This window comes from Amphiura filiformis, chromosome 10 (assembly GCF_039555335.1).
Source record: "Amphiura filiformis chromosome 10, Afil_fr2py, whole genome shotgun sequence".
Classification (NCBI taxonomy): Eukaryota; Metazoa; Echinodermata; class Ophiuroidea; order Amphilepidida; family Amphiuridae; genus Amphiura; species Amphiura filiformis.
In genome coordinates this window covers 62672244-62683343 of record NC_092637.1, presented here as the reverse complement: position 1 = coordinate 62683343, position 11100 = coordinate 62672244, and the positions used below count along the sequence as shown (strand labels likewise).

The window sequence follows — 11100 nt, the reverse complement described above, 5'->3', positions numbered from 1 at the left end:
CTTTACGCAAAACACAAGTTAAATAGTGACCACATGTTGAAGAAAAAATGTATTTGACGATGTGGAGGAAAACGGAATTTAATATTTTTATCGTAGTGTCAAAATATTGGACCTGCCTGTCGTCTATCACACGGTAGAGGATAGGCAAAATAAAAATTCCTATCGTTTATTCTCTAAGTGTCTTGAAGGAAATTAATACAGTCAAATATCGACGGAAGGAAAAAAACTAACCGCTTTCGAGTATTCCAATACCTAGAGATAAAATTGGAATTAACATGAGTTCTACATGTATAAATAATAATTATTTTTGCACCAACGCTCATCTTTGCTATCTTAGTGACCATGGTGACAAAATTATATTCCCTTCAATAAAACTCCGCAGATTCTAAAAAATACTAAAGAGTGTATCCAATGAATTCACTCTTATATTTCTTACTTTTCCACTCCCAGGATATCACTTGGTGACATCGGTGCTTAAGTTGGATTTCAAAAATCTGACTAACAATGACAATGCAAACGGAGTTATGCGCAAGTTTGCAATAGCAAGTAAAGTTCTGTCCATTACGATGTTCAATAGCAGCAAACACGTGGTCCCATACACGAAGGGAAAACCTTTCAATATGACATTTAATCTTCTACCGGTATGTCAACATAGTCACTTCTGTGGTTGAGTTATTTTATTACACTCATCGAACTAAAAATGCTCCTCATTTAATGCCTGCTGACAGCAAAATAATTAAAAATTTCTTCATCTCAATCACGCATCTTCTTTGAGCAAATATCTGGTTCCGGTTATGTTATAATTGCCCCAATACTTATGGTTTGATATAAATATATAATGCTGCATAAACACAATACCGTATGGTGTTACACGTGAATAATAGAGTAATAACAAGTGTAAGGTATATCTAAACTCGTGTTCTATTTCTAGTAATACAACAAACATGTGCAGTTTTCAAACCTTATATTTCTAACAAGGATACACTGTTGCGGAATTTTTATTTTCGATTTATCTCGTAAAATATTTTCGGTAATCGGATATTGAATAGATCCTGACAGCTTAATTCTTTATTTCACAAATTTAGAACGTAACAACTGGATACCCTTCATGTCGATTTCTTACACCAGACAGGTATGTACTTTAAAATGGATAATCCAGAATAAATTTACCATCTTCCCACATTTTTCCCATTAATAAGTTAGCTATCAATTAGGCATTCCGTATAATTAATAACTTATTTATTGTTTTTTCTTGTTAATAACTGTTCATATTAAATGCTCAGACTATTCATGTGGACATTATCTTTGACTGTCACAGGGAATGGTCTTCAGAAGGATGTAATGTTAGTGGCAGTAACATCAGTCACGTGACATGCACCTGCGATCACATGACTAGTTTTGCAGTGTTGATGCAGCTGACAGAGGTAATAATTTTGTTATTACATCGGAGTATATTATAATGACTTTATTTGTAGCTGAAATGATAGCGACTCAAGCTGAAATGTCATATTTACCCCAAGTGGTGTTTACAAATTTGCATACGTTGCAGGTATGGAATTGACCACCATTTCATTCAGAATGATCCTAATATCTGCGTGGTATATTATTAAAAAATTGGTATTATATAGCATAATTTAATATTTATGCGTTATGTTCCATTTTAAATTAAACCATGGTGTCTCCTGCTTGAAATCGCACTGCCTGCATTTGTTATCCAATATCAAAATATTTCCGATATATTGCCGCCAAAACACACGAAGAAATGATCGTTGAGTAAATTACGGTTTAATGGGAAGGGCAACACTTTGAAGTGAATTTCTAAAGTATAGATGCTAGGACACCCATAATATTTAATTTTCAAAAAATTAAATTCAAAATATCTCTTCAAACCTTTTTAGAAATGTGTCCCAACAACATACATGCAACTTTTGGTATCAATCACATAACTGAATATGTTAATTAGATAGCAATTTTGTATTTTGAATATAAAAACATGTTTCTTTCAACAATAACATTCAAACTAGTTATTAGCACTATTTATATGCAAACATATTTTAAAAACTAATCCGAAATTAATTTTTATCCCTAAATATCGCCCCTTGAAAACAATACGTGCCTTTCTTCCCTTTGGTTATACGCAACTTTGGAACCAAATGTCCGATTTGATTCAAATAAAAAGCAAATAAAAGCCAAAATACTATTTTTTATTTAGAAAAAAAAAAATACAAAAATTGTCTTACTTCACACTTTTGAGTGTTGTCCTTCCACTTAAAAGTGATATTTTCAAAGTTGCATAAGTTAATTTGTACATTGGAAGTGGATATCTAATTTTCTATTTGTAATCTTTACCTGTAGGTCAATATCCCGATTTCTCACCAAACTGCACTGTCTTACATCTCGTACATCGCCATATCTTTATCCATTCTGTGTCTGGCTGCTACGATCACTTTGTTCATAGTTTGCAAGTATGTTTGCTTTTACTTTAATCATTGCAATGTATTAATAATAATCGTAGTGAGATAACATAACCTGCAAATACTAAATGAACGGACTGAACGGACTGTTATCTTTTGGAAAAAGAAGACATATCGCATTGACGTTACATTTTAACGCAGCTGCATTTAACGTTAACATAACGTTTGATGTGAATAAATAGTAATCTTTGATTGGTTTACAAAGTCTAGATAACTATTTTATAGAAGTAATTGTGTGTGTAGTTTACAAACTTAATCAATTGTCAAGCAAAATAGATTGATATAGTCATTAAGCGCGATTCTGAATTTGATCACTTTGCATTAACATCTTGACGATGTCAGGAACATAATAATATAGTTTCACATGATGATCTTGTACCTCCGCAGATTATACAAGCATACACGTATAGTGATACACATGAACCTAGCGGTATCGTTACTGCTTGCCCAACTTCTGTTTGTCACTGGTGTCAATGCCAAAGCCAAGGTAAATAATTTCAAAGGAGCAAGCTTTAGTTATAATATAAGCCTAAATACGAACAAACATGTTCAATGTCAATATTGTTTGATGTATAAAAAGATGCACCATATTACCCCTATCTGTTTGTGCATTATAGGCTGCATGCATCGCCGTGACTGTAATGCTTCATTACCTGTGGTTGGTTGTGTTCATGTGGATGTTGATGGAAGGAGTACATCTCTTCTTGAAAGTCAACCCGAGTATCAGTTGGAGTATGAAACTACCTATATGCATTCCTATTGCTTGGGGTGAGATACATTTAACTTTACTCTCTTACTATAAAGCTGAATTTATACTACATCGCTGAGCGATAGCGATTGGTTTGTAGCCAATGAGATAGCTTGCTTTTTGTTGCATTTTGTAAAGCCCGCTAACTAATTGGTCAAATACCAATCGCTCTTAGCTCAGCGATGGAGTATAAATTCAGCTTTACTGTTGAGGAATTCAAGGGTCGATTGTTTCAAGTGAAATGTTGTCACGAAATCTTTTGGTGTTTGTCATCCTTGATACGGCAGAGTGTGTGACATCCATTGTACGGGAGAGATGGTAGTTTTTGATATTAGTTATATTGTCTCATGAGTAGCAAAATGTAATGTTGCAGTCACCGTATAGACATAGGGATTATGCCTTCAAAGGCACTGAGCATAAGGGGGATGTCAACGGCCGTTTATCGGCTATTTAAAAATATTAACGAAGAAAAAAAAGTTTTATACATTCGATTGGAGCCACTGCTTATCGGCGCTTTTCTATAGGATCTTAACTTCGTGCCCATAATGGTGCATTTGTGTTAGCATGCCCAGAGACGGTGATATATATAGTCACATAATCATTGGAATAATTCAATGTTAAGAACTTTTGGGACCTATGAGTAAAGTACGAGGAAGAATTGTTCGAGGGGGGAGGGGTGGCACAGAACCTTCAATTTGAGGATTGAGAGTTGGGCAAGGAGCTTTACCTCAATTGCCTCTCTCTACTCAGGGGTGAAATGGGGAATTGTTACGAATATTATCCCTTGAGCGCCGCCCAAAGGTATTGTAGGGCAGCTGGCATATTCTAACTGCAAAAGAAGCGAGCGCTTTGATACACGCGCTGTACAAGCGAGGCGCTGTATAAATGCCTAAATTTAATATTAATACGACCTAAAAAGGTACAAAACTAATTACGTATTTGTCTCATTTTGGCACAGGTATACCAGCAGTCATTGCATTCACAACCTTAGGAGTTGGGATGCCACAATATCAAGAAAACGAAATGTAAGTAGCACATTCGCATGGGCCGGTGTTGATTTACCTAGTTCTACAACAGAGTAATTTTATTTTTCATTTTCAAATAAAAAGTAAATATTCCTTAAAATTACATAAAGCCATATTATAACATTTGTTGAGGAGGACGCTGTTGTTTTTTTAAACGATTGTAATTTGCTTTATTAAACTAACATGCCCTGCAAAAATCAAAACTTTAGGTGCTATAGTTTTGTCAAAATTCGCGATTTTGAATAAAACGCAGGAACCGTCGTTGGTACGATGGTAATATTAGTCGAACGCGTGCACGATGTTCACATCACAGTACAGTACGTACACGGCGTGCGGGATGGTACATACACATCAAAGGCCTCCCAGACAACATACACACATTGGCCCAATATTGGCATTGGTATTTTCTTGGGAAGCAATATTGGGTCAATATTGGTTTCTCATTGGCAATTATTGGCATTGGCGTTACATTGGCAACGATATTGGATCAATATTGGTTTTCCATTGGCAACTTGGCATTGGTAAAATTTTTGCAAGAAATATTGGACTAAAATTGGTTTTCCATTGGCATTATTAGCATTGGCCTTGCATTGGCAAAATATATTGGATCAATATTGGTTTTCCATTGGCAACTTGGCATTGGTGTAATCTTGGCCAGAAATATTGGGTTAATATTGGTTTTCAATTGGCAATTTTTACATTGGCATCATGTTGGCAGCCAATATAGGCTATCACACCAATTTCGGTAACAAATTGGGTAACAATTGGGTAACAAAAATGTATTGTGAGGAGTACTAGTGTTTGGAGAACCTTCTTTAAATCTTAAATATTATACTAAGTTGAAATAATAGGAAACAAAACCACAGATGATAAAATGCAGGGCAAACGCTATATAGAAAATACACAAGAATTTTCGGCACTTTCACTTCTAAGACCATACTTTTAAAGATAACTTCATTCGCGTACGTGTCACCATGCTATCAAATATTCTTAATGGCTATTCAACCACACGGTGATGAGTCGTAGTGTTCCTCTCTTACCGCGAAGATATTGGGCCAATCCAGGGCCCATGAGCAAATAATCTTGATACAATATTGGCATACAAATGGATGCCAATGAATAACCAACAGAAAACAATATTGGTTAGACATTGGCCCAGTATTGATCTCGATATTGAGCCATGAGTGGCCCAATATTGGCCAATTTAAATATTGCCAATATTGATTGGGCCAATCCAGGGCCCATGGGCAAAACATCTTGGTACAATATTGTATCTAATAATGGGCCAATAAAATTTTAATATTGTACCAATCCCGGCCCATGATTGTAATGCTGTCTGGGCTGTCCAGTAGCACAAAAGGAAAAGAAATACTAATCTATTTTTTATGGAAATGTTATAACATGGCTTTAATACAGACTGTGTTAAAAATCTGAGGTTCAAAATAAAATAATGAGGTGACATGGTAACTGAGACTACTACTCCCTATCATTAAATAATATTTTCACATATTTTGTTGTATAGATGTTGGTTGCCGTCAACAAATGGTTTGATTTATGCATTTGCCGGACCGGTTATATTTATCACAGTGGTAGGTTATTGAGAACGTTTAATTAGTAAAGCTCGCCTAAAGAACTAAATAGAATTTGGTAATTTGTCCACCAATGTCAGAAATGCAATAAACATTAAATCGAGGCATTTCGATGTTTTCCATAATGCATTATCTTCTTGTAATCATCTAATATAATAGTAAAGCTCAAATAAAGCATCAAGTAACTTGTCATAGTTGTGGGGCCATCCATGTTACTAGTTTCAACGTAAAATAATCAATCAACTATAAGACTGTCACATTTGCGATTCACGTCGTTTTGGGTTCATCATTATCCGTAGCGTGTAAACGCGAGTGGTCCACGTTTCACACCGAGTCTGAGTCCTGATAACATTTCAATCATTCTTTTATTTGTAAGGTGAACGTGATATTGCTGGTCATTGTTCTTGAGAAGTTTTTGGACTTAAAAACTAACCAGGATAAGTCAGAAGTGGAACGTCTAAGGTTAGTACACTGATGATATAGCCGTTAGGTGGCGAAATCGGGAGAAGGGGACACGTCGTCGCTCTTAAAAATAAGAAAGAAAAGAAAAAAAGAAAACACTTAGGTCAAAGGTGTGTGGGTTGGTGTTTATAAAGTAAATTCATTTTACGGGGACATCAAAGGCCAGGAAATCCTACTTGAATGTTCGTCTGCTGAAAGCAGTTTCTAATTTGTTTGGTATTAATTAAGATGTCCCCGGTTGTCAGAAAGGGTATAGGACATGTACCCGATTGTAGGTTTTAAACAAGTGTCCCCAATTGACTCACAAACCCACAATTAGTAGGGTTTAGGCTAGAACTGTGTGTCCCTTTTTGACGGTTTTAGGAGAGTGACCCCACACGGTAAAAGCTGGAGTGGGGTGGAAGTGGGACGGGGTGCATGTTTATTACTTAGTGTTATAACTTACAATACACTTCTTTTGAATAAATAAACATAATTATTCAACTCGATCAATATTTATCAAAGAAGTATCAACTAACGTTTTTCCTATAACTATACTTTCGTTACATAAATAATGATTTGCCATTTTTTATCTGTAACATATTCAGGGCCAGTGTGCGGGCAATGTTGATACTCACTCCTCTGTTGGGTGTGACGTGGATATTTGGAGTGCTGCAATTAGATCAGACATCTGGCATTGTGTTTTCATACTTCTTTGACATCGCAAATGGACTCCAGGTAGGACATTAATAGAATACAATATTTTCCTTAGTGTCTTACGTGTTTACAAGATGACACCAAGTCTGCGTTTCTTAGTATTTGATAAAAGTAAGGATTGCTTGTATTTAATTTTATATGCAGATGCTTTATACAGTAGCTAGGCCAGAAAGGTAAATTAGGATAATTTACTGGGTGGGCAATTTAATTTATTTTTGCCCTCAAATAATGGAAAATAATTTACTGGGTGGGCAGCGATAATTAATGCCATCCAGGCGTTCGGATTTTCGGAAATGTAGACCTGTTTTTGCGTACAATTTGGCTTTGATGTAAAAGTGGACATTACACTATCTCTAAATGCATCTTCTGCCAATTTTTAGCATATTCATGTAGCAACTTTCAAGAAAAAATAATTGTGTACCATATTATATTTCACTTTGGGTACTTAGAAATCTATTATTAATTATCAGTCACCATTACTCCTATGTAGGAAAAAAGCAGTAAAATTAGATGGAAATTATTATATGGCGCCCAATTTTTGGTGGGCAAAATAATTTACTGGGTGGGCACTTTTGGGCAATGGGCAAGTTGAATTTACTGGGTGGGCAAAATAATTTACTGGGTGGGCAAATGCCCACCCAGTTAACGTGTTATTTACCTCCCTGAGCTAGGCAAGCAGACAGTTCTATTAAAAATCTTAATAAACAAACAAATATAATACGTACAGCCTCATGCGCAAATATGGTAACAGTTTGATCATGCTATTGTTTATAGCATGGCATAAAATATCATAAGTAACTAACTAGTAATAGTATTGTTTGTTCTTACAGGGGGTGTTCATCTTTATCACACAGTGCCTATTGGATGACGATGTGAGTATTCGTAATTGTTGCAATTGAAATTAAGTATGATATCTAGCAATGATATTTTTTGTCGAAAAATAACAACAAAAAAGAACAATATAAAAGCAAAAATACCACTGGTTTTGAAAGTATAAGCTACTTTTGTCTACTATGGTCGGCCAATGGATCTTTTTTAACGACGCAAACAGGCACTACGAGTAGTACTATTAAATCAACAGTAAATCTAACTTGGAATTTAGCCAGGGTTACATCATGGATCTGTATAACGTTAAAAATGTCACTTATATATTACTTTTTATATAATATGTGTTTATTTTTATAAGTATCCTGCCTTATTTCAAGTATTTATTTTCTCCATCTATTAATAGTTCCTACCTTTATTTTTCAAACATTTTGTTTTGTTTTAGGTTAAAGTTTTCTTGAGGCAGAAAGCTGCTCGTGGACGTGTGGACAACACTAGCACTGACAATACCGGGACAACACGGTGACTGACTCGTCAGTTCTTGATCCGCCCAAAGGGGACAATTGGCACATCTTGACCGAGACAAGATATAACGCACCTGTGATTCAATTGAGATATTGTGATTTTCCTATAGACATTTTTGCCGTGACGTCACCTAATCGATAACACGGATCCGGAACAAATATCGATTGATCGGAGAAATCCGGGAAAGATATCTATATACTATATTGTGTCTCGTCTCAATTTGAGAATAACGCCATGTTGGATATCGCAGTAGCATATTCGAACCTGCCACTGCGAGATCCAACATGGTGTTACTCTCAACTTGAGATGAGACAGCCGTTGCTTTATTTCAAAAATGGAAACATGAATTATGGACCTCTAACTAAACATTATACAAAGTTTAATTCCGATTATTAAAATAAATATTTGGAGAATCTTATTAGCTACAGCTTGATACATTACTTTTCTGGAATTATCCGATTTAACACATTTTAAGTTGGTTACTCACTTTGCACAAATTTGCCGAACGCATTTCGAATATTATAAAGTAAAACCAGTCTTATTACTTTGTAAAATGACGTTGGATTTACAGATCGTCATGTCACACATTTACGTGGACGTCGCACACTTCAGGCTTTTGCAAAATCTCAGATTGAGTAATTTTTAATCGTATAAAATAGTAACATTTACAACTTTTAGAATCGTACCAATTTTCATAAATCGTATAAAAGTGGAATGTTTTCCAGTTATGTTGGCATAAGTGAGATATCACATTGAAGCTAACTAAATTGTTCATAAATTCATATACCAATTTAAGGGGGCACGCAGGATCACTCAAAGTCGGAAATTTTAAACATTTTACATAGAACATAATACATATTTAGGGTAAGTTGTTATGGCGCTTTTCTCAAAAGGTGTTCATTTTTGAATCTGCCGTGCTAGTTGGATTTCTTGTGTCATCTCCTTTCTGAAAATGTATAATTTTATGTACTTATCATCATTACTTTTAAAGATACAATACAAAACAATGTCTAAAATTTCCTACTTTGAGCATGTTGAGTGATCCTGCGTGCCACCTTAAGTGCTTTGAAGTTACCATATTAAAAGTTATGACCCCTATAAAATTAATTTTGACTTTCCTTTTGCGGTGTTTAGGACTTTTAGGATCTATGTTATGTTCTATGTAAAGGGATATCAAGTACTTTTGCGAGCAAAATAGATTTTATTTTTTTTTCACCAACAATTTAAAGTTAAAGAGAATTCTGAAATTCTCATCCAATTTTATTCTTACAACTTTTTAAACGTTACATTGCTGTAAATATAAGGCAATATGTACAAAAGTTATTGTAAATATTGTGGAGATAGAATGGAAGAAAGAATGAAATCTTACAACCGCTTACAAGAGTTACATGTGTGTGATAGGTGTTTTAAATTGTAATTATGTGTGGAAGAGAGAAATAAAGGTACAATAGACCAATTTCAACGTATAGGAGCGAACCGATTTTAATCTTGCAACCGTTTAAAATGTAAAATTGCTGCAAATACAAGGCGAGATAATTATGCAAACGTTGCATATGTTTTGTGATAGGTGCTTTACATTGTAAATATGTGTGGACAAAGAAAAAATGAAAGAGACATTGGTCCATTGTCCCCATTTGGGAGTAATTCAATTTTAATCTTACAACCGTTCTAATGTTACATATGTTTGTTATAGCCTAGGGGCTAAATCTCATACGGGCCTAACTTAAGGATTGAGTTCAACGCCCATGTCAACCAATGTTTAATACCATGAGGTGTTAGGGTAGACAGATGTTGCTTTGTTTTGTACAGCGCTTTGTCCTTTTGTAAAGCCGCTTTATAAATGCCGTTAATAATAATAGCCCCTCCAGAGCACTACAAAGGAGGTGGTGGACTCAAATTGTAGGGTACGTTTTTCGCTAGAGGTCACGAAAGGCAGATGGCACAGACTATACATATTTGTAATCAATGTCATCAGACGAGTAATATTCTAACCCATGCGTGACCTTTCGTGACCTCTAGTGAAAAACATACCCTACAGTTTTAGTCCACTACCCCCCTAACAGGAATCTAGAGGGTCTATCCTAGCACCTCATTAAACATTGGTTGACATACATGTTGAAATCGATTTGTTCAAAACCCCTTGCTTGTAGAATATTAATATATATGTGTTCAAATACAATAGTACATTGTCAGCATTTAAGAGTGACTTGATTTTAAACGTAAAACCCTTTAAATGTTAGGGACGCACCATTTGATTTCTAGGGGGTGGGCTGGAAGTTTTTGGAAAAAGAAAATTGAAATATGAGGCCAAAAATCCCTACTGTCACTAAAATGCAAAAAATAATAATACTCCACTATAACTAATAAAGCAAATATAATAAAAAAAACAATCTCCCGCCTGAAAATTAAAAACAAATAAATAAAAACCTGGGAAATCCTTCGGGTAAAAACATACAAAATGGTGTGTCCCTTAATTTGCTGTAAAATATATAAGGCTATAAGAAGTGTTTTGTGATAAGTGTTTTAAATTGCAAAAAAAAAAGGAAAGAAAGCAACGAAAGAAAGAAAGAAAGAAAGAGAGAAAGAAAGAATCGTCCAATGTGACACAAGGCTATGTGATACAAATGTTATGTGATAGGTGTGCTAAATTGTAAATATTTGTTGCTAAATTGTGTGCTAAATTGTAAATAAATTGTGTGCTAAATTGTAAATATTTGTTGAGAATGGAAGAAAGAATGAGTGGGAGTGATATGATT

General features: G+C 34.9%; 1 protein-coding gene across 1 annotated transcript; it reads left to right on the top strand.

Moving 5' to 3' along the window:
• The first annotated feature begins 3404 nt into the window (after positions 1 to 3404).
• LOC140162026 (adhesion G-protein coupled receptor D1-like) lies at positions 3405 to 8774 on the top strand. Its single transcript, XM_072185316.1, has 7 exons — positions 3405 to 3444; positions 4181 to 4247; positions 5770 to 5836; positions 6213 to 6298; positions 6886 to 7015; positions 7825 to 7866; positions 8265 to 8774. Exons 1-7 carry the CDS (start codon positions 3405 to 3407, stop codon positions 8343 to 8345), a joined length of 513 nt encoding a protein of 170 aa, XP_072041417.1. The 3' UTR covers positions 8346 to 8774.
• The last annotated feature ends 2326 nt before the right edge of the window (positions 8775 to 11100 follow it).

What these genes read in the sequence shown, in the direction of transcription:
- LOC140162026 (XM_072185316.1), top strand. Translation starts at nt 3,405, where the DNA reads ATGGAGTATAAATTCAGCTTTACTGTTGAGGAATTCAAGG. An exon ending in TACTGTTGAGGAATTCAAGG is followed by an intron (nt 3,445 to 4,180) that starts GTCGATTGTTTC and finishes ATTTTGGCACAG; the next exon opens with GTATACCAGCAGTCATTGCA. An exon ending in CAATATCAAGAAAACGAAAT is followed by an intron (nt 4,248 to 5,769) that starts GTAAGTAGCACA and finishes TTTGTTGTATAG; the next exon opens with ATGTTGGTTGCCGTCAACAA.